The sequence below is a fragment of the Hippocampus guttulatus genome, chromosome 3, assembly GCF_054856545.1.
Source record: "Hippocampus guttulatus isolate MCC_2025c chromosome 3, RoL_Hgut_1.0, whole genome shotgun sequence".
NCBI classification, from domain to species: domain Eukaryota; kingdom Metazoa; phylum Chordata; class Actinopteri; order Syngnathiformes; family Syngnathidae; genus Hippocampus; species Hippocampus guttulatus.
This window is the reverse complement of record NC_141263.1, coordinates 28,302,412-28,328,980: the sequence shown is the minus strand read 5'-3', so window position 1 is coordinate 28,328,980 and position 26,569 is coordinate 28,302,412. Positions and strand designations below refer to the sequence as shown.

General features: G+C 47.5%; 1 protein-coding gene across 1 annotated transcript in view; it reads right to left on the bottom strand.

Annotated features, from left to right (window-relative positions):
• Positions 1-202: 202 nt before the first annotated feature.
• LOC147208110 (neural-cadherin) overlaps positions 203-26,569 on the bottom strand; it is a 174,243-nt gene continuing 147,876 nt past the window's right edge. Inside the window, exons 30-38 of the mRNA XM_086107945.1 lie at positions 25,574-25,701; positions 25,051-25,174; positions 24,212-24,392; positions 22,569-22,735; positions 18,123-18,387; positions 16,124-16,307; positions 11,791-12,035; positions 5,826-5,980; positions 203-3,189 (exon numbers count right to left, since the gene is read on the bottom strand). Coding sequence (XP_085964071.1) covers positions 2,632-3,189; positions 5,826-5,980; positions 11,791-12,035; positions 16,124-16,307; positions 18,123-18,387; positions 22,569-22,735; positions 24,212-24,392; positions 25,051-25,174; positions 25,574-25,701 — 2,007 coding nt within the window. The 3' untranslated portion in view covers positions 203-2,631. The remainder of the gene's footprint in view (positions 3,190-5,825; positions 5,981-11,790; positions 12,036-16,123; positions 16,308-18,122; positions 18,388-22,568; positions 22,736-24,211; positions 24,393-25,050; positions 25,175-25,573; positions 25,702-26,569) is intronic.

Here is a 26,569-nt window from a genome sequence, read left to right as displayed (position 1 = left end):
AGCGCAAACATAAAATGTTTTCGAAAATTAAGATGAGCGACGAGCCGGAAAGATAAATGATGCAAAATGGAAATTCATCTGTCCCCTAAAAAAATAAGATTGTGGTAAAAATGAGCTTCAAGTCAGTGCTTCAAACTGAACACCAAAAAATCTATTTCAACTATCACCATCATGACCAATACAGTAGGGTAGGAGACATCAGTGTTCATCAGAAACGAGACAGATTTTATTCCTCAAGAGAATATGAAAAATGATTGTAGGCAGCATTATGCGCTGCACATAAAATTAGGAAACAGCGAAAGAGTTACTCAGTGACCATTTCAATCAAATGTCAATTCATAAAAGAATGAAAACAAGCAGTTGTTCAACATGAAATGCTGTTGTACTCAAATGCCAAAACGGTGACGTGAGCAATGATTCTTTTGAGCGTCACGAGACTCTCACGGCACGCCACTTAGCAAACGGGGAAAAAAACAGGTACATGGCAAACTTCCTGTCATCTGGCGGAAGAGCGTTTGAATTCCTTTGCCCGTTACGATGTCATGGAGAAATTAACAACATTTTTTGGAGGGGGGGGGGGGGGACAAAACTATTGGGGTGAAAATAATTGACAGTGCACAATTCCCCCACGACACACCTGATGATTTCTTTCTCGGCACACTCATGTTTCACAACACACTTTAAGGTTCACTGCTTTGGGGGGGAGGAAAAAAAAAAGATTTTTGTCTCAAAACAAGAATAAAAATGTTGGAAAAAATGAATCCAAATGTCTAATTTTTACCATTAAAAAAAAAATATATGGGGTGAATTGGCTAATCTGACAAAATTGTGTGTCCAGCCACGGTCGCTGCTCAGTATTGCGCCTCACCAAAAAGACGCTCGGCCATTTTGGATTTGCACTCCGGTAGCAGTCGACTTGATTGAGGAAAACAAACGAGAGCAAATACAAAGCACAAACCTCGTCGAGGCTCGTCTTCACGGATGATTTTTTTTTTTTTTTTTAAAGAAAATGATTTTTACTTTTTTTTCCCTTTAACTTCTTGATTGTTTTCCACTTGGCTCTCCCGTTTCTTTCGTTTGCGGCAGGCGGCAACAGCGAGCGCGTCACATAAATAATCTGTTTCTCTGTCTATGTACAAGGCCGCGTGAAGAAGCGGCGCGCGTGCGCAATCGACATCACACCGAAGGAAACAAACAAAGCCAAAACAAAAGCCCGCAAAGATCCCTCCTGAACATATGGACAAAAGTCTTGGGACGCGGCTCGCCGTCCAGCGATGGCCGTGCAAACGCTCGCATGAATTTGGCGCTCAAGCTTAATTCTCGGCTGACAGTCGGCTTGATTCAAAAATCAAGGTCGTGTTATTTAAGACGCCGCACACACGCGCACATGGAGGCGTGTAACTAAATGAAAAGTGAAAATAAATGACAAATGACTATTTCAATAATGACATTTACGAAAATGTGGGTGAAAAATGGCCACAATATTGAAAGCCCTCCCCCTCCTCCTCAAAAAAGTGACAAATGGTCAAAATAGTGCAAATTGTCAATTTGAAAAAGCACGAGAAAATGAGTGAAAATGGTCCAACTGTATATGACAAAACATTTTGAAAGCTGTACAAAACAAAACAAAAAAAAGGGAAAATTGTAAAAATAGTGGGAAATGGTTTTCAGTCAAATTCGGTGCAAATTGGTCAAAAATTGGTCTCGTCTTTTTTTTTTTTGCCCAACTCGCTGTGTCTCAATACTTTTGTCCATATCGCCTCCCCACACTGATTTCTGTAAACGTCAAGGAGTGGGTTTTTTTCAGTTGACAAGCCACAAAAAAACAAAATGGGATTCTCTTTTTTGTTTTGTTTTTGAAGCTGCCGCGCTCGTTTTGGCGGCTTTCTTCTCCAGCGTGCGACATCGGAACCTTCCACCGCTAATAGCATGAGCAACCTTCACACCTTTTCCGCATCAAATTTCCACGTTAGCGTGTGCGACAAAGATCACGGCGGACCAGCGAATCAGGCACTTGATGACATCGTCCAGCTTTCTCATTTCTTTTTGAAGCCGGGCCAAACGGCGGGGTGCATTCGCGCACTCGCCTTTGCCTTCCTTTGCGAAGTGTTTCATTGATTGGCGGGCCAGCGAATGAGATGAAACACTTCTTAACTCCCTGTGGCTTTTTTAAGTTGAATTGTCACCATTTTTGAGTCGTTGGGATGTCGTTGGACGGCGAGAAAGGCGCCGCAGCGTCGTCTGCGCAGTTGAATGGTTTTTGCGATGGTGTTGACCAGAGACATGCTTGACTGTGCGCCCAATAAAGTGGCCGTCAAGGGATTACTTACACAACAAGAAACAGGCAAAGAGGCGAAAAATACATTTTTAGGTGTCTCTGCTGTTCCGTGTATAAAAACACACCCAAACCCATTGATTTTCACATTTACGGGACCTCGGTTGACATCGACGGCGGGGGTCAGCTGCCCCGCCGCCCCAGCCCGAGACGTCGCGCTGGAGCTCGACCGCCACCTTCCGTTCCCCGGCGAATCGCCTGCCGGCAAATAACATCAAGAGTCGGTGTGTGAGCGTGTGCGTGTTTGTCCGGCGGTCACCCGCCGCGCCCCGGAAAGGGTCCCGTGCGGCCAGAGTTCAGAGGTCACTGGCCTCGGCCCGCTCGTACAGCGCCCTCAGCTTCTCGAAGCGCGGCCCCCAGTCCCCGAGCGTCTCCTCGCGCCGGGCGTCGGCCGCCCCGTCGCCGCCGTCCAAGCCCGCCGAGCTGAAGGAGCTGAGCGAGCCCGCCGGGGAGCCGCCGCCCTCGGTGGAGAACACCTGCAGCGAGTCAAAGGGCCCCGTGTCCGGGTGCCGGTCGGCGTCGCGGATGATCTCGCACAGGTAGCGGGCCAGGTCCTGGCTGGAGAAGGAGAGCGAGCGCCGGGGGGGCTGCCCCTGGGCCGGCGAGCGGGCGGGCGCGACGTCACGCCGCGCCCCGCAGGCCGCCCCCGAGGCGGACGAAGGGGGCGGCGTGCCGGAGGCGGGGGCGTCCGGCGGCTGGCCGGAGGCCCGCGGCGTCGAGGCCTGGTGGAGGAAGTGGCGGTGGTGCGGCGGCGCCGGCGCCGGGTGGTGCAGCGCCCGGGAACGACAATATTGCAGCGACTGGGCCGGGCTGGGCTGCAGGGACTTCTGGAGTTCGGCCATGTCGTACGCGTTCTGCACAAACAAGCGCACGCACACGCGCTAAGAAATGCCGAGAAAGCTTGCGCGTCACAGATGAGCCGCTGCCCCTTTGAAGCAAACAAGAGCGCACGTGAGCCGCCATCCTTTCGGGAACAGACTTTTCTGGACTGAGGGGACCACGATGAACCTTTGCCAAAATCAGGCCGGAGGCCGAAGTACGGCGAAAGGAAGAATCAAACTTTGAATGAGAATTTAAAAATAAAAAAATAAACAAGCTGCAATTGCAGACTGCGGAGCGCTCACAACATCCGGTAATCTTGCGCCACCGTAGGCGACCTGCAGTCTGATTTTATTTTTGAAACACTTTTTTTTATTGTTTTTTTGTGAAAGTGACTATGATCCGACATCTGCGCATTGCACAATGCACTACCTCACTTTACCCACAATAGCCACAAGTGCCACTGTTTATGTTGTTTATATCGGTTATGTTGTCTACACTGTTTCTACTGTTCACATTACAAATTATGTCTTTTATACAGCGTAGCTGCTATCTTGTCTTAGCTGTGTGTGTTTAATGCACAGCATGTTTGCATGCATGTACGCACTGAGGATTGAGAGGAAGAAATTTCATCTATGCTGCATGTCATACATAAAGCATATTTGACAATAAAGATGACCTTGACCTTGACCTTGAGACTGAGAGGATGCCGAGAGCGCAGTGGGCACTCGCACAAAAATAGACGATCTTAATCACACGCACAGAGACACACAATAATTGTTTGTTTGTCCTTTTCCATTTCCCTGGACACCCCTCGCGACGGTCTCGGGGGCGGTGCGATGGCGATCGACTGGTTGGGCAGCCTTGATGGCACTCGTGATGGTCGCAGCAGATTGAATTCTGAAGTCTGCAGAAGCGTTTAGCCTCGGCAGAAAAATGCATCCCGACTAACAGGGAGAAGCTTCATTTTCATGTTGCAACCAAACCAAGAGCCGGAACACAACCAAAGGACTTCATCGGGCAGGGGGGAAAAAGGCCGTCACGAAACGTGTCAGCCTTTTTCCACGGATTCACTCATACGATATTGATGAGTTTGCGCTATTTTCCGTGTTGACGCTTGAAAGGGAATAGTTTGCGTCAGGCTTGTTGACATCCGACACAAAATGAGTTCTGGCTCGGATGCTCATCCGTCGCGGGACCAATCACTCGCCGAGCGCTGATGTGACGGGGAGGAAAGTGACCGCGAGGAGGCTGAAGGACGGCCGAGTGTCGCCGCGATGATGAGTTCAAAGCCTTTTGGTCTTTTTGGGGGCCTCCGGAGAGATTTAATAACAACGCTCGACTGAATTTACGCCAACATCTGCGCCTCTGCAATAACAACATGGGCGTGTGCGCATAGACGGCAGGCTTTGAAGGACTGCCGAGTGTTTGTGGGGCACAATTGAGCGTCGTCACGCGCGCCAACACTGTTAATTGCGTTCACTCTTGTCTCCTCCGCTGTGTGTGTGTGTGCGCGTGTGTGTGTTTTCAAGAACAATCACACATGGCTGAGATTTGTTGTTGCCATGGTAACAGCATCAGCATCCAGCTTGTGTGTGTGTGTGATGTGCACTCATGACACATCTCGCACACACACACACACACACACACACACACACACACACACACACACACGTTGGAGAAAGCAACAACAATGTCTGATGACCCGTCAATCAACACGGTTACACGTTTGAATGTGTAAAGAAATGTCTGTGGGAAAAGGAACACGTGCGCTTTTGTGCCTGTGCTGCAAGTGCACGATGGAGCAAGGTCAGGTACACAGAGGAAGACAAACAGAGTTTGTATGCATGCTTGCATGTGCATTCATTTTGTATTTGGGCCATTTTTCATGTTTGATTTGAAATGTTTTTCACATGGGGAAAGGGGGGGGGGCAGGCATTTACTCTTATTTTTTTTTCCTTCAGTGTTTCTGTATTTTTGCAGCAATTTTCACAATTTCCTTCGCAATTTAAATTTAAATTAAAATAAAAAAATTTAAAACCTTTATATATTTATATTTTTTTGCATATTGTCAGGACAGACCTCGCGTTTTTGATTTATAATTCTATTCTAAATTGTTTGATTTGATTTATATGCTTATGCATTTTTGCAACATTTGTTGCTGTTTTTGATCAACTATGTTATTGAATTTTTTCTTTGTTTTGTTTTCTATATTTATTTATTTTACATTTTTGAGATTGTCTTTCACAGGTTTAGTTTTAAAAATGTGTTGTTTTTTTTACTAGATATGACAAATGTTTTAAGTACTTACAGATTATTTGGGGGCGGGTGGGGGAAGATTTTAATTTTTAATTCTTTCACAGCCTCAACTATGTGCATGGGTGGAGTTTACTTTGTTCTTGTTCTTTGTTTTTTAAATGGGCCCATTTAGAAACGGGTGTTTGTGCCGTTGTGGGAGCGAACACAGCCGGCTTGATTCCCGACCAGTCAAAGCGGGTCAACTCGTTCCCTTTAGATTCAACGCAAGGGAGGGGCGCAGTCGACATGGCAGAAGCATCACGGAACCGCCGGAGTGCATGCAGAGGATCAGTGCGCACCAACGATGTTCATAAGAGTGAATAAGAGAGTATCTCCATTTGCAGTTGTTGTCAAGTTGGCCGCGATGCGGTACCTGGTCTTCCTCGCCGCCGCCCTCCTCGTCGTAGTTGAGGACGTTCTCTCGGATGTCCTCCCAGCCGTCGTGGTGCGCCGACACGTGGTACACGCCCTCCTTCAGGCCCTTGTAGCTCCTCCAGCGCGTGTACAGGAAAATGCCCAGCAGCAGCACTGAAATGCACCCCCACCGTTATCATCGTCAGCATCTTCTCAATTTTCATTCCTATTATTCCTCCAAAATGGGGGGAAAAACCCCCAAAACATTTCTGTGGAACCAATTGCATGGATATTTAACATTTTTATAGGTTTGCGGCGTCGACCTCACAGTGCAGAAGTACCGGGTTCGATTCCAGCTCCGGCCTCCCTGTGTGGAGTTTGCAAATTCTCCCCGGGCCTGCGTGGGTTTTCTCCGGGTACTCCGGTTTCTTCCCACATTCCAAAAACATGGCAGGCTGATTGAACACTCTAAATTGTCCTTTGCGAGGTGTGAGTGTGAGTGTGGATGGTTGTTCGTCTCTTCGCAATTGGCTGGCAACCGGTTCACGGTGTCCCCCGCCTATTGCCCGAAAATGGCTGGGAGAGGCTCCAGCACCGCCCCCCCCCCACCCCCTTGTGAGGATAAAGCGGAATGGAAAATGGATGGATGGAGGGATGGGTGGGTTTATGGTGTTCAGCCAGCTGTTGAATTTTCATTTCTATTTTTCGTCAAAAATGAACAGTTTTCACAGATTTCTTCATTTATTAGTGCGTTTACGATTGGCAAGCAACTTTTAATTTCCCTTTTTTATTTTTGCCCATTTTGCTCGTTTTTCACTTTTTTTTCAGGATTTATTTTACTTTCACTATTTTTTACGAGGGTGAATTTTCTTTAGATGACCAACGAACACAATTTTCTTTTGCAATTTTTTTTCCAAGCAAGTTTGGAAGAAGACGATCCGTCACGGGCCGACGATCGCCACTCACCCGTCAGCTGACCATCTAATACGCGTGCGCCCATTTGGCCGGAAAAGAAGACGGACGAGTGCGGGAAAGGGAGGTAAGGGAAAAAAAAAAAATCAATAGTCATTTACTGCTGCGGCGTAACTCCACTCTGGCAGATTTGCTCCATCAAAGCGTTTTCACAGTGCAACGCTCGAGCAGGAAGAAGAAGATGAAGAAAGAGAAGAAGGAAGAAGAGGGAGCCGAAGAACAACAACTGCAAAGTGAGACTTGGCCAAACGGTTCCCCAAAAACTGCTTCAAAAACACATTAAAAAAAAAAGTGATATTGTGAAAAAAAAAAGACTCAACTTGTTTAAAAAAAAGGAGAAAAACTGACAAGACAAATCAGTGAAAAAGGTCAATATTTACAAAAAAAATCGAATGACATCTATAATCTGAAATCTATAATGACAGTCAAATTTATTTATTTTTTGAAAATTTTGATTTTTTTTTTGAAATTTTAGCTTTTTTGAAGAAAGCTTGCTAAGAATACATTAAAAAAAACCTGAACTGATATGTGCAAAAAAGTCAGCAGAAACACAGAAAAAAAAACGGTTTGAAAATGGAGAAAAATTGTGGAATAGTGAATTGAATTCTCAAACAAAAACTAAATCTGGAGAAAATGACAAATCTGGAAAAGGGTAACACCTTTAAAAAAAAAAAAAGTCCTTCAAAAAACTCGAAATCCTTCAAAAATCCACAAAACTAAAAGAGGAACTGTTATCTAAAAATGTTTTTAATGAGAAAATAATGAATAAAAGTGCTGATTAATTCAAAATGAATGGAATATATTTCAGTGTGTGTAAAACTGAAGTGAAAATGACAAAAATTGTCTGAAGGTTTTCGATTAGGTTCAATTGATTGGGTCTTCTATGGGCGAGCTGACAGACAAACTAACACATATCAAATCTAGTCAACATGGAAAATAAAGAAAAGAGAGAGCGATAGTAAAAAACATAAATAAAAGAGGAAAAGTAAATAAACTAGCGGGAATGCGAAAGCAACACGAGCACACAGAGATCTGAGATGAGCTGCTGTCAAGACGGATGCTCCGCTTGCATTGATTTCCAACACGAGCTGGGGGGGGCGGGGGGGGGGGGGGATTGAGAAAAAAAACCTGACACAGCCTACAGTGCTGCGTGTGTGTGTGTGTGTGTGTGTGTGTGTATAAGCTGAGGTCGGGGCCAAGAACAAGATGGATGTTGTGGGCTCAAAGGGGCCTCTCAAGGCCAAACAAGAGATATGGAACATCTGATCACTGTTTCTGACCTGCGTGCGTGCGTGCAAGAGAGAGAGAGAGAGAAAGTGAAACATGATGTGTTGATTTGTTTTTGCTGCCTCCAAGGTCCCATGGCTTCCTCATATTCTTTTTTTTTTTGTTGGTGGGTTTTTCCTCCACGCTCCCATGCTTCAACTTTCCGACTCCCTAAGTCTTCTTTATCCTCGGGTCAATGTGGACGTCAAGTGGATTTAAAAACAAAACCAAAACCAAAAAAAAAATCCAAATTGATGGTTCTCATTTACTCGGAGAGGAAAAATTCCCACAATTCAAGACGGGAGTGATGTGGTTCTCTACAAATGCTACCCGCTGAAGGCATTTGCCAACGTTGTTTCAAGATGAGCCACCCGGTCAGGCTCCGATCAAGACACGTCTAATAATAAAAACAATAATAATAATCATCCATTTTATTTATAAGCGCCTTTCAAAACACTAAAGGACACTTTACATCAAGAACAAAACAATAAAACCACAGATAAGATGATAAATAATAAGAGAAGAGATGAATTTAAACCGAGTATGCGGTTTTGAATCGGTGGGTTTGGAGATGGGATTTGAACGTGGCAAGAGAATCAATATTACGGATGTCGGGTGGAAGTGAGTTCCAGAGTTTGGGGGCAGAGCGGCGGAAAGCTCTGCCCCCCCCCCCCCCCCCCATCTTGCTGAGACGGGCGGAGGGTACACAGAGGTGGAGGAGCATGAGGACCTGAGGGAACGAAAGGGAACGGAAATTTGAAGAAGATCAGACAGATGGGAGGAGGGGGGGGGGCAAGGTTATGGATGGCTTTAAACGTACAGAGAAGCATTTTGGAGTTTGGCAGGAAGCCAGTGGAGCTGTCGCACGATGAGGGCGATGTGATGAAAGGAGGGGGTTCTCCTGATGAAGAATTCTGGACCAAGTTGAAGTTTCTGGAGCAATTTGTGATGGGCAACCATGTTTTCACGGGAGCTGACGAGACTGTGGACAACGATCGCAGCGGTGTGACGGGTCAGAGAGGGACGGGGAGGAAATTGTGTTCTTGATGCGGGAGTGGAAAGTGCGTGATCGTCGTCATCAGATTGGAGAAATTCTCAAGTACTCGAGCGGAAGTCCGGGCTGATTTCGTGACGTCCTCGGAGAGCTCAGGAGAGCTGCGTGTGATTTGTTGGACGTCACATCAGGTTTCCAATCTAATCTCGGGAATTTTTTTGTCCGTGGGAAGGGGCAAAATCCAGACAAAAACTGCGTGTGTTTAGCAGGCCAAGATTTGTGGTAATCTTGTGAGATTTATTGATGCGCTGTGATGACGTTTGCTTGAGTAGTTTCAGTTGATTCCGTTTTTCACGATTCACTGGCAAGATGTTTGTTTTTGTGCGGTTTAGCGGCAGTCCCGGGAGCTCCAAAGAAGCTTTCTGAGATTTGAGGACTTAGTGGCAGTTCGGCTGTCCTTCAGGACTTCTGCGTCAAAGTCCGTTTAGCAGTTTCCTTTTTTGGTCTTCGTGGAGCAAAGGAGCTGAGAAAGCCCGTTCATCTACTTTGTCATCTTGGGCTTCTTCTTTTCGCACGCGTGCGCTTACGCGGCCGTGCGATCTGCAAGCTTGTCTCGTCGCCGACTGCCTGCTGCGCGTATTGTCCTCAATTAAACAAGGGGAACATCGTGGCGGCGCCGACAACAGCTCGCACCCTGCGGCACATCGTTGTCATCCTCGGCAGACGAAGAAACACGAGAGGGGAGGAGGCGGCTGTTCCACACACTCCATTTTAACACGACACACCAGCGCAACAAGATGAGATTGCGTGTGCGCGTTGTCAATGGGGGGTTCGATGCTTTTGGCTTTCAAATCCTCCCAAGGCGAAGCGAAGCGTCCCGCGACGACAACAATGCGCAAATAACAACGATGAATCATCGGGCGGTTCTCAAATCAAGACCAACAAGTGAAGTGGATTAATTAGTCCTGTAAAGTCTTTGTACGCAACGGGCTTGCGTAATAGGCCGTGCGGAAGAGACCTGGAGTACCGAAGGCCTGCGTAGAATACCGTCTAACCACTTGACGAAATAAAAAAGTTTTCACGTGTACATGCGGAGAGGGCGATACGATTCAAGGATGCTTCATCTGAAGGTAAAACGCGCAGATTCGGTTCCAGTCGGCGCGGTTCCGATTGGAGTTGCTATGGCGCAGCTCGAGAGGCGCGAACCGGGGTCACGTCGGGACTGTCAAGGTGGCCTCGTCAAGCGTATCAACTGTCACTTTATTTGCCGCGTTATTTTCCATCCATCCATTTTTTGATCCGCTTCTCCTCAAGAGGGGTTGCGGGGTGTGCCGGAGCCCATCCCAGCTGTCTTCGGGGAGTAAGCGAGCGGGGGACACCCTGAACCGGTTGCCAGCGCAGAGCAGGGCACGCAGAGACGAACAACCATCCGCACTCACACTCGCACCGAGGGACAATTTGGTGTGCCATGCATGTTTTTAGAATGTGGGAGGGAGGAAACCGGAGTATCCGGTAGAGAAAATCCGCACAGCCACAGAATTGAACCCTGCACCTCTGCACTGCGAGCCAACACGCTAACCAGTCGTCCACCGGTTCATTATTTTATTGAATAAAATTTGATATCGACAATAGTGCAATCTATTTTTTTCTTTTCAAAAAGGAAAAGAAGGCGCGTGCTATCAAAGAGAAACGGCGTCTCCATTGGGAGCATTCCGCTCGAGTGCTTTCAAGGACGCTTTTCCAACTGGCAAAATAAAACCAAGCAAACAAGACAAAAAAAAAAAAAAGACAGACGGGAAATGAGAAAATAATAAAATAAGAATCAGGCTACATGTTATGACCCGGGAGAAAGAAAATGCAATCAAACAATCAATAATAATGAAGGTGAGCATATTTAAATCTCCTCTGGCAAGAGGAAGGTCATTTGTCGACGCGCCCAAGCGTGATTTGTGGTGGCGGGGGCGGGAGGAGGGGGGCAGACCCCAGAGCCGACACGCTTTTGAAAGAACACACCATTATGCAAATAAGCAGCAGGTGGCAGACTGAGAGTCTCCAAATCGTCGTCATCTCCAACATTCTCTCACTGAATCTCAATTTCAACCTTCGCGGTGACACGTCATTGGCATCACGTGACTCATGTGACCTCAGGTTGGGGCTCACGCGCGTGTCGGTTCTGCAATTTGCATGCATCGTGAGGTCACACGTTTCCCTCAGTAACTGCGGATCAAAGCGGACAAGAGATTTGAATTCTTTTGCGCGCTCTACGGCGAGCCTCGCTACATGTCGCTCACGACGGCACAGCTAGGGGTCACGCTAGGTTGTAGAACGTGTGTCACCATTGGAAGAAAAGATGACAGTTGATGGAGTGAGGGGCAAACGGCACGCAAAGAAAAGCTGACAAACTCGAGCTAACCAGCAGCCTCGCTCACGGCTTGTTTTGTAGTTGTCTTAAAAAATAATAATAATAAACAAATAAATCTTTTGCCATCAGAGGTTTGAGGTGCCACCATTACAAATGAACAAATCAAGTCAGTGTTTTTGGTCAGAAACCAGTGCTAGTCAAAAACTTCGCCATGTACTACTGAAGAGAGGAAAAAGCTCGAAAAATGAATTGAGAATCTTAAGCGGTGAATGAAAATTATATATATATATATATATATATTTTTTTTTTTTTTTTACAAAAATATGGTACAGTAAGCAAATACTTCATTGAATTACCAAGAGAGACATATCAGATGACACGGGATATTACCTAGTAGTGCCATGAAGCAGATGCAGATGGCGAAGAGCGAGCTGAAGCTGAGGCCGACGTCGTCGCTGTAGACGGCCAGCGCCGTCTCACACAGGCGCCCCCGGTGGCCGTCGGGGCAATGGCAGGTGAACTTGGACGGCGACTGCGCCACGCACGTCCCGCGGTGGCACGGCCGCGTGGCGCACAACGTGTACACGCATGACTTCCTGCTGCCATTCACGCGGATCATGTGGCCCGGGGGACATCTGGAGAACAAGGGGAGGACGGGGTTGCAGCGATCCACTGTGAAACGGCCCAAAGAGCTCTGCTGTAAGAGTACGACCGACGGTGAGATCAACTCGAACATGGTACGAACATCGACTGTCACAGGGCAACAATCTCCCGTGAAGTCAAACAGCAATCGTCTCCGAAACGGATCGGCGATCTACTGTCAAAGTGGGAAGGAATCTGACGGGAAATCGAACAACAATCGACACAGAAATAACAACACACTGTGAGGTCAACTCTGGTACGGTACAACGGCCAACGATGAAACTCAACAGCCATAAAATGACGGGAGAAACAACAGTCGACTTTAAAATCGAAAAATCGAGTGCAACAGAAAATGCATACAAAATAATCTGCTGTGGAATCAATCAGCAATCTGCAATTCTGAAACAGACCAACAATTCTAACAATATGCTGGGAAAGAGAACAGCAATCGACAAAACACAGCAAATTCCTGTGACCGTCCTGTACAAACAAACCAAAAGCTGTCGACTACAAAGCAATACAACAAAACAAACACAGACCAGCAATCGCCTGAAAGAGAATCACTGAACTAGAACAATAATCTCCTGCGGACCGTCAATCAACTGAAGAATCGCGACCAAGTCAGACACCGCAATTAGCTTTAAAGTGGTATCAACGTGAAGTCGACTCCCCCGCTTGACCTTTTTACGGCCGGCGCGTGTGTGAGTGTGCGTGTTATTTTAACGGGACGATTTACGACAACATTTAACACCTGCTGGCGCCCGCTCCTGCCGGACACTGGATCCGGCCCGCGGATCGGCTCCGCTTCTCTGGAGAGCCTGATTGGGTTTGATCCACGCTGCCAGCTCCAATATAAAGACACCACAACTTCTCAAAGGCGAGCAAAGTCATCGATGTCAATGTTGATTGCTGGCAAGTTGAAGCATGCATCCACAACACGAGAGAAAAAGATGACGGCTGTCTGCAATCTACTCCGAAAGAGGAAAAACAATGTCTCTGAAAGCGCACAGCAGTCGACTCTCAATCGACGGTGTCATCGTCTAAAAAGAACAACACTCCACAGTATACAAAACATCAATCTCCTGTGACAAAGAACCCACTGCGAAACCCCCCCCCCAAAAAAAAACAATACGAGAATCAGAAACAAGAATCCTTTGTCAAACAGGACAAACGTAAAGTAACGTTAAAACCATCCATCCCAATTGAACACCAATCCACGCTTGAACCGAAAAGCATTCCTTCTCTGGGATAGAACAACAATCTACTCTGAAGCGAACAACAATCTACCTCGAAACCCAAACAACAATTTACTTGGATGCAAAAGAATGATCGACAATGGAGTCGAATAATCAACCGTGAAATCGGGCAACAATCTCCTCTGAAGAGAAAAATTGACCTTGAAATCCAGTACAACAGCAATCGACACGAAAGCCAACTCGAAGTAGACTGTGAAAGACAACAACAATCTTCATTTAAAGAGAACAACTAACGACACTGGAAAACAAAATCGAGTCTAAAACGGAACGCCAACCGACACTGAAACAACAACAAGCGACTCTGAAGAAAATCCAACGTCATGTAAAATCCAACATCAAGCTACAATCAAGACAAACTTTTGTGAAACAGACCAACAATCTATTGTTTAAAAAAAAAAAGAGCAAGATTTGACTCAGAGGGAGAACGAAATCGACTGCTCAATTGAAAAAAAAAAAACAATCTGCGGAGAATTTGAACCACAACCTCCTTTGACTTTGACCTGAGCAAAGGCCGGCAGAATCACCGACATCAACGGCCATCGCTGGCGAGCTGAGACCAACCCTGACAGACAACAACAAAGCTGGCGACTGTCAATCACCTCACGCGGCGATGTTAGCGAGATGTCGTCGCTAATGAGATCTGAGCGTAAACATTCCGCTTTCGCAAGTGGCAACAAACCAACATGTTTTATGCATGCGAATTCTCTGCCCAGAAATGCTTCAAAAAAAAAGAAAAAAGAAAAATGTCTGATTTAAATGGAGTCTGCAGCTCCCGGCGTCATTAGCAGACTTTATCACTGACACTTAACGCTTTACAGCCTCGTTATCGCGTCGACTCACTTCGTGAGGGAAAAGGCAGACGATGCGCTAAAGGACTCCTACGCTTTTTTTTTTTTCGTTTTAATTTTCATCAGGCGGTGGGTTGTCGCCGTGTTGAAAAAGAACCCCCCTCCCGCCCACACCTACCCCCCAAAAAATTGGCGTTAGGTGTTTATTTTGAGCGTAAACATCCACGCGTAAACAGAGCGAGAACAGTCACGTTTATGCGCCTGATGCTCGTGTGCGTTTTCTTTCCAGGTTGCATGCATTACAAAAAATAAAAAAATTAATTTAAATACGTCGGTAACTGCGTACAAAGCTGAGATGTCATTCGTTTCAAACACCCCAGACAAAAAGACAAACAGCATAAGAAAATAATCAAGTCTTATGTTTTAGAATTTTTTAAAGTATTAAAAGTGTAGCCTTGCCAGTTAAAGAACAAAAATGCTACTCGTCTTTAAAATGATTGACTGTTAATAAAGTAACAAAAATTATGTGATGCGATAAATGCATTTTCAAATATGAAGCCGTATGTTCTGGACTCATTTTAGGAAAAAGGGCTTGATGATGCAAACGCTCGTCCCAGCACGCCTGATAACCGTGATAGCCGAGTGGCTGGTAAAGCAAAAGAGAGCACTTAGCGGCGGCGCTTCATCTCGCCGAGCGGGGGTCAAGACGGAGACGTGGTTGCGAGAGTCGCGGAGGAGTCGGATGAAAAGGTACAATGAAGGAGGCCGCGGGCGGGGGAGGAAAAAAAAAAAAAGACGCGCGGGAGCGGATCACACGGCGGACACATTAAAAGCAAAGAGACGGAAATGTAGCTCATTAGCTCGCCGGAGCCAGCGGGCGGCCCCGGCTACGGCGCCTTTGAAGGGGGCCGACGGGCAAGATGGGCACGGGGAGGGGGATGAAGAGGAAAAGGGCCAGAAAAGACGAGGAAGGGGAATACGAGCGGGACCACGAGGAAGGGGAGAGCCAAGAGGAAGCCGAGGACAGAGAGGATGCGCAGAATAAGAAGGATGGGCAGGCAGGTAGGCAAGAGGAAAATGAGCAGGGCCAAAGGCAGAGGCAAGAGGGGGGAGATGAAGGAGGAGAACACCGACCACGACAAGGACGAGGAACGAGGGGCCGGAGAAGGAAAATCAGGATGAGGAGTACTGCAGGAGGGAGGACAGAGGAGGAGAACAAGAAACAGGAGGGCGAGGAGGATGAGGGGGCCAAGCATGACGAGGCCAAATGGGAGGAAAAGGAGAAAAAGAAGAAGGAGGAGGAGGACTACGAGACGAGACGAGGAGCGCGAGGTGGACGAGGAGGGGGAAGAAGAAAATGAGGGTGAACGAGGAGAACGGAGAAAAAAAAAGCGCACGAGAAGCCTGGGACACCATCTGACCAAAAGAATCCAAATAAAAACATCCATGTTCATTTTTAACGAGTACACAGCGGCAGAACAAGTTGGTCGTGGTCCATTTCTGATTGGCGCAAGTGGCGCCAGGAAGCTCGTTTGGCTTTCACCTCAAAGAGAATCAAAGAGCAACTCGCCTCCCACCGCACACCCAAAAAAAACAAAAAAAAACACTTTTCTGACTATAAAGTTATCGATTTGCCTACTTTCTCGACATTTTAGCATTGCGATTGTTTGCATGTTATCAATTAATCAATTCTCAGTTAAAATGCTGTATGCCAGAGGAACCACCGCTATGTTGGTGTGCCCACTACTGGCATGTTAGCATATTATTGTTGCGTTAACATGCTCACTGTTAGCATATTATTGTTGCGTTAACATGCTCACTGTTAGCATGTTATTGTTGTGTTAGCCCACCCACCGCTATCAGGATATTGTTGTGTTAGCGTACTCACTGTTAGCATGTTATGGTTTCGTAAGCGAACACACTGTTAGCATGTTACTGTTATGTTAGTGTACCCATCCCTAGCATGTTAGCATTCGACCTATCGCGACCGAATATTATGCTTCCGCGCAGAGTGTTAGCATGCTACGTTGAAGCCACCTGCATTCGTGCACTCGCCACAGGTCCACGCAGGTGAAAGGGGGGCTGCACTGGTTCCTCCTGCAGGAGTCGGAAGAGCAACCCGGAGTGAGGCCTTGCGCGCTGATCTGCGACACGCCTTCCCGTGTACTCTGGATATCCATCGGCAGGTGGCGACCGTTCAGACGCAGATCCCTCATGCAGCCTGCGGGGTGGGGGGGGGGGGCAAATTGTTCATTGAGAAGGTGAAACATGCAAGGATGTCAGTCGAGTGTATGAATGGTTAGAAGAGCGGTTATGTGCGTGCGTTTGTGTAGTTTCTCCCCTCCTTTACAAGGAATACATTTATCACAACTGCCGGTGTTTTTTCAGTGTCTTTTGCGGGATACATAGAAAATATTGAAACAAAACATATTTCTACAGATGAGAAGTTTCACCCGATCGGTGCATGTTTACCAGGAAAAAATGTGAGCAAAAGAGATGGAAAAAAAAACCTGTCTGCCTTCCATCCTTGAAAGGCTCAACGCTATAACTTTAAACATCTTATTTTCAATCCTAAAGCAGCAAAAAAAAGACAGGCACACTGTTTGCGCCCGAGACCGGAACTACTGGGAGACGTTGGAAGCGCTGAGTAGGAGGACGCATGCGGAAAATAAGCGCTTCGCTTCTTGTGTGTTGTTCTGACATGAAACACGACTTGTGCGTGCGTGCGCGCGTGCGATGTGCGAGGCTGGCTTTTCGCAGTCGATGAATTTCACACCCAGTTTCCTCTGCAGCTTTGACCAGTCTGCTGTGACGACATTGTTTGCTTTGTTTACATTTTTCCTCCCTCGCAATTTCCAGCATCTAAATGAATGCGTACGAGAAGCATAAGCCCAAACATGCTTTTATCTGCGCGCGGCCAGTTTTACTCCTGTTTCAGTCGCATAAACACTACCCGAAAAAAGGAGGAAGTAGCTCTGTACTCATTTTCTTACGTCTCAAGAAATGGCTTTTTGGGAGGTATTCGCCATACACAGAATCAACAAAAAACAGGCCCTGAACCCCGTTTCACTGGGGCAAATGACATTTTGTAGAGAGCGTATGTCAATCATGGAGTCGACCTACAGAAAAAAAAGAAGCCATAGCGTCAAGCAGGGAGGCTGCCGTTTTGGTTTGAAGCGGACGTTTTTAATTACCACTATTCCATGAACGGGGCGGCCCGGTAGTCCAGTGGTTAGCACGTCGGCTTCACAGTGCAGAGGTACCGGGTTCAATGCCAGCTCCGGCCTCCCTGTGTGGAGTTTGCATGTTCTCCCCGGGCCTGCGTGGGTTTTCTCCGGGTGCTCCGGTTTCCTCCCACATTCCAAAAACATGCATGGCAGGCTGATTGGACGCTCTAAATTGTCCCTAGGTGTGAGTGTGGGCGTGAATGGTTGTTCGTCTCTGTGTGCCCTGCGATTGGCTGGCAACTGATTCAGGGTGTCCCCGCCTACTGCCCGAAGACGGCTGGGATAGGCTCCAGCACCCCCCGCGACCCTAGTGAGGATCAAGCGGTTCGGAAAATGGATGGATGGATATTCCATGAACAGTACTTGTCAAAGACGGTTTCCGATGGATTTCTGATGCCGCACCACTAAATTCCAAGCTCGGAAACAACTTCACTGACGCACAACCACCAGTAAGTGACAGCGCTGCACAAATTTAGATCGGAGATTAGGGCAGATTGTGAGTCCACTGGGAGTAACGACTCCATGTTGGGTTTTTGGAGTTTTCCTTTGCCCTCCTGTGAGTTAGGATCATGGGACGTCATTCATACTTGTCAGATGGGGGCAGGTGAAGCCCTTTTTGGGATTGAGGGCTGCATAAGTAGATTTGACTCAATGTTGACGAAATTGCTCATTTTTTTCAATTTCTGTCATTGCGTGCGGGCGAAGAACGGCGGCAACATTCGACGACTAGCCGGCCTCGATATTTTTACCCGTCCAGCAGCATCAGTGTCTTAAATCCAACACAAATGGGCGCTGTTACTATGACTCACCCTGGAAGCTCTTGTTCAGGGCCGAGGGGAAAGCGTTGCCCAGCATGACCAGCGTGGGGTCGATGACGATCTCCCGGCTGCGCCCCGGCGCCCCCGTCACTTCACGTTGGCCGCCTCCGCCGTCCAGCCGCAGCGTCATTTCATTGTCGTGGCGCTCCAGCGACACCTGGTGCCACTCGCCGTTGTCCAGGCGGTACGTGGGCACGCTCAAATTGTAGTCGCCGTCGCCGAGGTTGTAGTACACGCCCAGCAAGCCCTGACAAATCTGATTGGACAACAAGGAGCCATCGATACCATCAAAGGCTGCAGGCCTGGGTCAATTAATGGAGCCCAGAGTTCAAAGCAAACATGGTGAAGCTGCATTTAGCTGTCATGCTGCACGCAAATTGAATAAGCTGTTGGGTTGGTTGCCTTTAAATGTTGTCTTTTGCCTCTTGCTTCGTGAAGCACATTGAGTTATCTTATGCATGAAATGTGCGGGATGAACACAGCTCCCTTGCCAAATGAGCACTTGTCCTTTAGAATGCCTCATTTTGGGCGACAATTATTTTAACTCCAAATTTTGGTGCAATTCAACATCGACGCCCAAAAGCGTGTTGAACTCAAGTATGACTGTGACTACTACTCGAGACTTCAGACACGTGCTTTGCGGTGCAAAGCGGACACAAACATTTGTCTATCCTTCACATACTGACAGCTTTGTTAAAACACCCCCACACACACCCACACCCCCCCCCCCCCCACACACACACACACGCACACACGCACACACATGCTAGCAGCATGAAAAAACATCTGTCAGCTTTCATTTTGAGGATAAAAAGAAGAGCAGTCGGTTTTTTGAGGACTGAACTGAACGGTTTTCCTCGTTTCAAAGTGCTTCCTCCGAATGTCCCATTGTGCATAATTTCCTTCTCCCTCCTCCTCCTCCTCTCCTGCATCATCCACACAAGCAGGCAGCAGAATGACAGAGGAAGACATGAGAGAGGTGTGGGCGGCCGACACGAAAACAGACAACGCCGCTTTGCTGCTTTATTGCGAGGAGGCAGGAGGCAGCCAAACTGTATCATGAGTGTGTGCGCGTGTGTGCGCGTGCGTGTATGGTGAAGTGCACATGACCAGTGCATTTGAACTGGTCATCATGGACACCAATAAAACAGGACCTTACCCATGAATCAGCCTCACACAAGAGCAACGTGGCCGAAACAGACCAAGGTTGGACAGTGTTAACCAACTCTTTGGGCCATTTTCTTATAATTTGGTCATTAAAAAAATAATATACCTGTATATGTATGTATGTATATATATATATATATATATATATATATATATATATATATATATATATATATATATGTATATCCATCCATCCATCCATCCATCTTCTACCGCTTATCCGGCCGGGGCCGGGTTGCAGGGGCAGCAGCTTTAGCAGGGAAGCCCAGACTTCCCTCTCCCTAGCTACTTCTTGCAGCTCTCCCCGGGAGATCCCGAGGCGTTCCCAGGCCAGCTGGGTGACATAGTCTCTCCAGCGTGTCCTGGGTCGTCCCTGGGGTCTCCTCCCGGTGGGACATGCCCGGAACACCTCACCAGGAAGGCGTTCAGGAGGCATCCGAATCAGATGCCCAAGCCACCTCATCCGGCTCCTCTCGATGTGGAGGAGAAGCGGCTCGACTCTGAGCCCCTCCCGGATGACCGAGCTTCTCACCTTTTCTCTAAGGGAGAGCCCGGACACCCTGCGGAGAAAACTCATTTTGGCCGCTTGTATCCGGGATCTCGTTCTTTCAGTCACGACCCATTGCTCGTGACCATAGATGAGGGTTGGGACGTAGATCAACCGGTAAATTGAGAGCTCAGCTCCTTCTTTACCACGATATTCTTTACCTCATATTGATATTGGAGAATGACAGAGCGAAGATCCTGTGGGATTTCCAGATCCAGACTGACAAGATGGTAATGGCGAACCAACCAGATATCATGATCATAGATAAAGGGCAGAGGAAAGCCGTTGTAGTGGATGTAGCGGTCCCAAGTGATGGAAACATCAGAAAGAAGGAACACGAGAAACTCGAGAAATACCAAGGGCTCAGAGAGGAGCTGGAGAGAGCCTGGAAGGTAAAGGTGACAGTCGTGCCTGTGGTGGTTGGAGCACTCGGGGCAGTGACCCCCAAACTAGATGAGTGGTTGCAACACATCCCGGGAACAACATCGGACATCTCAGTCCAGAAATGTGCAGTGCTGGGAACAGCAAGGATACTGCGCAGAACCCTCAAGCTTCCTAGCCTCTGGTAGAGGACCCGAGCTGAATGAGGAACGGTCACCACCCGAGGGGTGAGACGAGGATTTTTTATATATATATAATTGCAGTTGTTAAGTGTCCCTGCTTTGTGAAAATATATCCGCAACGCCCAAGCAATCACACTTAGAGGCTCATTTTCAAAATGTTATAGATGATTTCATAAAAGAGATGCATTTAGCATCTTCAGCAAACTTCATTTGGGAGACATAACAACAACAGTTTGATGACTTTAGCTGACTTATTTTCTCCGAAACAATGATTACATTTTGAATGATAACAACAGCAACAAGTTTCAAAATTGGAGGTTTCAAAGTGAGGGTAAGGCTTGTGTTTGAAATGAAGGTTGCAAGCCAGGGTGGGGCTTCCAAGTTGAGTTGAGTGTGTGACTTGCGGAGCTCCTGCATGAGTCGCCCTCGTTCCCGCTGAAGCGGGCCATCCTCATATTCATTCCGTCTCTCTTCCTCCTCACTGTCCGCCGTCATCGTTGGGTCCCAAAGTCTCAGCGCCGCTCATTTTCCAAGCTCGGCCGTGAACTCATTAATTCGATTTCCAATCCACTGGGCCCCCGCTTTTAACCACCTGATTTTAGCCCCAATTAAAAGAAAGCCGAGCACGAGCTGGACTCCTGCCGGCTCCCCCCCTGGCACGTGTGCGTGTTTGCGTCTCATCTTGGAGGAGGCGGCGAAGAAGGTGCGGTTGACTTGAGTAAACAGTCCCGCTGCGGGGCTCTGGCCGCTGAAATGTGAAGCTGCTTTCAGAACAGGCCATCAAGCCAGGGTCAGGGTTTCAAATTTGGGCTTCAGGCCAGAGTTGGGATTGCCATTTAGAACAAAAGGCAGTTTCAAATCAGGACCTCGAGGCAGGGTTAGATTCATGGAATGGGCTTCAGTCAGGTTTCAAGAGAGGACTGGAGGTTGAAACAAAGGTCTGTGTTTCAAAGTTGCCGTTACAGCCAGGGCTGGGTACGGTTTGAAAGCACGCTTATCACTTGACAAGAAGGTGAAGGGTTTGGCTGTCGATTCAGAGTTTCGAGAGAGAGAGAGAGTTAGGCCGCGAAAGGAGGGCTTGAAGACAGAATTAGAGTCGGGCTTTTAAATAAGCATTAGGACTTCAAGTCAAGGTTGAGGTTTCAAGCTAAGTGTTTTGAAGGGGGATTTTCAAACCGGGGTTCGGATTTCAATGAGGGTTTCCAACGGTGTTCATTCCAAAGGCAACAAAATCTGCGAGTCGCACAACGTTTCACCAAACATTGGTGATGTATTTGAAGGAGAATGTCAATGAAAGAAGCACCTCGAAAGAAGGATCTGGAAGGGAGCAAAAGAAGGTTTCTTGGGACGCTGGCGAGCAGTAACGATTCCACACTGCCAACGGGTAAAGTCCAGCCTCTCCTTTCTCCAGAGCACTTGGTAACAGTAATTTGTGCCTTCGTCATATTAGTGTAATGCACTTGACTTTGGAGTCAGCCAATCCTCCTTGGAGCGTCTCCATTTGGTCCAGAATGCTGCTGCTCGCCTCTTGACGGCTCCTCGTAAGAGGGAGCACATCACTCCTACTCTGGCATCCCTTCACTGGCTCCCATGTCGAGCACTTTGTGAGATCCTATTGTGTGTTTTTACGTTTCCAAATCTTGAAATGGCCTCGCATCACCTTACCTCTCTGAGCTCCTACCCGGTGGCTCAGGTCTGTGGATCAGACCCTATTAGAAGTCCCGAGAACTAAGCGGAGGCTCAGGGGGGACCGAGCCTCCTCCGTTCCCGGTCCCTCTCTTGGAATGAACGTCGGGCAATGCTCCTCTCGCTGCCCATCCTTCACACTCGTCATTTGGATTCTTTGGCTTTTGACTCAGCATGAGACTTAATTTTTAGTTTGGCTGTTTTGGTGCTTTCTACTGTCTTTGTCATACATTTATTGTTTTATTGTTTGTTGTTGTAATCTGATTTTTGCTCCATGTACAGCACTTAGTTATACAGCGGTGGTTGTTTTCAAGTGCTCGAGAAATGCAGTCGAGTTGTCCTGAAGTGGGATACGTTCTCGAAGTGCGCTGGCCAACAATCGATGAGGAAAATGACCCCTATCCGGCGGCAGGACAAGTACAACTTGGACCACCGGAAACGATAAGCAGGCTTCCCTTTGTTGCCAAGTCTTACCTCCAGTCGAAGGTACTCGCTTTGCTCTCTGGAGCTCAGGCTGAGCACGGTGCTGCTGTGCCTACGGGTTCGAACCAGGATCTGCACCGCTGTCCTGCGGGCCGGCAACGGCGAGGCCAGCTGGTAGCGCACGTGGCTGTGGCCGTCGAAGGAGTACTCGGGAACCTCTGCACATGTTACATCCCAGGAAGGGAAAACACAGCAAAGAGATGTTGTTGATGATTTTGTTCCCCGCGGGTGAGTTCACGCAACACCCGCCTCTGATCTCCAAACCGTGGCAACTTCCACTTCCTCTTTTATTCTGGCACGCTTAAGAGGCCAAAGCGTCCTGCTGGGAGGCAAAATCGCACACTTGGTGGTTTGTTTTTGTCTGCTGCAAGTTCATCTTAAAAAAACCCCCATTAAAAATCACTTTTTTTTAACCTCTGCCAAGGGCAAAAGCGAGCGGAAAGAGCTTTTTGTGTTTGGTTGTGTTTTTCTGCCTAACTCTAGCTGTTTTTGGAACCGACTGAAAAAATGACTTTCAAACTTTGTCGATGCTTCCTCTGCCCTCAAGTTATTCAGGAGAACCACCGCGTGGCACAATATGAATAAAAACGTCGGTCGCTCGAAGCAGCCTTGAGCGAAAGCGATGCGGTCAACAGGCATGCTTGCCCGCTGCAAGGTGGGCTACCGACTCGTGTGTCAAAGAATGACACGCTCGCGCTCTCCCATGAACCAGAAATGCTAACGCTACGCTGACCCCGGGCGGCGGACAAGCTCAGCCACTTCAATCTTAGAATTTCCTTACAATCTTTTGAGTAACCTACTAGGCTTCTTCATGGTACATTGAAGTTTTTTTCAAATATTACTTGGACGGAAAGACTTCCAGGCTTCTGTCCCCGTCCAAGTGTTTGGCCTTTGCAGAGGTCCACAACTATGATGAGAAGAAAAAGTAATTATTAACACTGTGCAGCTATTCTCTGGAGAAAAAAACAAAACCTTAACAGCAGGGTTTGGGTCTCGAATTGCGAGAACGGGCCTTTTTCTCTGTCTTGTTTCTTTGTCATTGTCTTGGATTTTCACGCTTTTCTTTCCTCCCTTTGTCGTTGTCACGCTGTGGCCGCGTTTTGTCGTTTGTTTTGGAAGTGACTTAGCGAGCGTTTGTCTGACTGCCAGTTGTTGTCGTCAGCGCCTCTGCCAGGCTTTGCTTCCTTCGGCGTCATGTCTTGCATCCTTCCTTAACTTTGTGGTTCACTGCCACCGATCAGTGACGAGTGCTCAATCATTTCTGTTCCTGCTTTGACGTCCAACAACGATCTCTCAAAACTTGAACAGAACAAGTCGAGAAATGTGACCTCTCCTGCACTCTATGAATGGGGGAGCGCCAAGTCTCGTCTCCGTCTTTACTGTATCCCACCGAAGAAAAACATAAAAGTGTTGCTACTTGGAACAGAGCAAACATTTGGAAGAGCTGCCGACTGAGCGGCTTATCCTTCCTTCATTCTGACCGAGCAAACGAACTGCCGCCCTCCCGACTTACCAGTTTTATTCGTAGTAGTAGTTGTATTTTTATCCCTACTATTTCAATGCATAACCTCTGACATGGTCAGCATTAGTACTTTGGAGCCGTTCAAAGGTCCGTCGTGGGGCATTGCCCTTACCCTCTTCGCACTGCTGCCCGCTGTATCCGGGCACACACTGGCAGCTGAAGGAGCCCCACTCTCCATGGCAGTGTCCGCGGCGTCCGCAGGACGGGTAGCCCATGTTGACACAGCTGCCGTCGGTGGTCTGGCAGCCCGGTGAGCTGGACTGCGAGTCGGCCGGGGAGTTCAGGTCGTAGAGCTGCAGGACGCAGATGACAGGCATTAAAGACAAGCAAGAGAGCGGGTCGTGAAAAGCCGCGCAGCGGAGGAGGAAGGCAGACAGTTCTCATCTCTCCTTGTTGGAGTTCAGAGATTGGGGAGGCTGCTTGAAACTCAGACAGAATGATGAGAGGTCCAGAGAGAAGCCTTTCATGCAACACCGCTTGAAGAACTCCCAATTTCAACTAATTCAAGACCCGACGTGGAACTTCACTTCAACACATCCAAGCCCTCCAGTGACTCAAGTTGGGAAGAGAGAGCTTATGAAGAATTTTACTCTCGTCACTTTTCCAAAAAACTATCATGGAACATGTGGCCACTGCCTCACCGTCACAGATGCTGTGTTCCAATTTCATATTTTGTCCGCCTCAAAGTCTTGAATCAGTTTCTTGTTAGCCCCTCGACGTCATGGTGTCCACTCAGTCCCACAAAATCAGGGTCTTGACTCAAACTGGACCCCTCTGAGCATCGGTCTTATCTGTCTTGTCTTTAGTCCGTGTCAATTCCTCAAAGTCCTGGCCTCAACTTCTCCAAGTCTTGCTCTCGACTCTGTCCCAACACTTGAAAGTTGTTTACTTGGTGTTGACTCTCAGAGTCACGGTCTTGACTTGTGTAAGTGTTGTTTTTGTCCCTCTTACCTTGCTGTCCACAACGAGGTTGCGTATGCATCCCGTGAAGTGTTTGTGTTGAAGCTGAGGGTAAATGTAGGGAATGTCCTCGTTGACTCCGCCCAGCTGCAACACTTGACTTGTGTTCAGGTATCTGCAAAGTCAATATTAACAGGACTCAGCATATTATTATACAAGCCCTACATCCGCCTCAACCTTTGAATTCTTCAGGTTATTTCGAGTCACTTGGTCCGTTTCATGGCTTTGTGTTTGCGAGCAGAAATTTGAGTATGCGTAAGCTGCAGATATGCCGTCACTCGAGTAAAGTGGCAATGAAAACGGCACGTGGGCAGGGAGACGAATGGGACAAGAAACAGTGAAACATAAATAGAAAATGAGAATACTCGCAAAGAGTAGCTGTGGGCCGCAGCTCACGTCCAGACGCTCACGCGCTGACTAATTGGACAACAAGACTCGGGCTTCTGAGATCACTCACGAGGCCACACCCCTTCGTCATACAAGTTCGACAGTAAATACAGTATGGGAGGCGTACCTGTCGGTGTTGGGCGTGGTGCCGGTCACTTCGCAGGACGAGTGGTCCTCTGTGGTTAGCCAACTTCCCAGACCTTCCATTTCTGTGACGGCCGCCCCCGAACAGCGATCCAGGGTGAAGCGAACTTCCTGAGGGGAGGAAGAAAAAAAAACAAAACACCCACGACTGATGTCATCACTGCGTACGTCTGGCTTTTAAATTTGAGTTACAAGCCCGAGTTAGGGCAAACAAGGCTAGAGTTTCAAATTCAGGTGGATTTCAAAATATGGTTGCAAGACAGCATGAAGGTTTTGAAGGAAGGATTCAACGTAGGGTTTGGGTCGCAAAACAAGGGTTGGGCTCTCAAGATAGAATTGGGGCTTCAATCAATGGTGAGGCTTTCAGATTGGCGCCTCACGTTGGGCTTTTGAATGAGGGAGTTTGAGCCAATATTATGGCTTCAAGACATGGTTGCGGTTTCAAATGAGGACTTTAAAGGGAGAAGGTTTTACATCTTCAAAACCCTCCTCAAAACTCACTTGTATTCTTTGGCATTCGACTCAGCATGACTTAGATTTGTTCTTGGTTTTACTGTTTGGTGCTTTCTACCGTCTTTATTACCGATTTGTTTTACTGTTTATTGTATATGTTAAATTGCTCCATGTACAGCACTTTGTATGCAGCGATGGCTGTTTGAAAGTGCTCTAGAAATACACTTGAGTTGAGTTGAGTTGAGCTGTGTTTTAAAATATGACGGGGATTTTGTGAAATGGTGAGTGAGGGCTTCCAGGGGAAATGTTTTATTCTGAGGTTTCCAGACAGGTTCAATCTGACAAGACTTCAAGCCCTCATATCACACACAGCACTGTAAGAGTTCGGATTGATCGAAAAACACATGGAATCATTTCATTGGTTATCGATAATTTTTAATATTTATACAAATGGCCATCGAGTAATGAATAATAATGATGTTTCTGTATTTCATCACTCGTTCATATGCCCATAGCTGCAATTTAG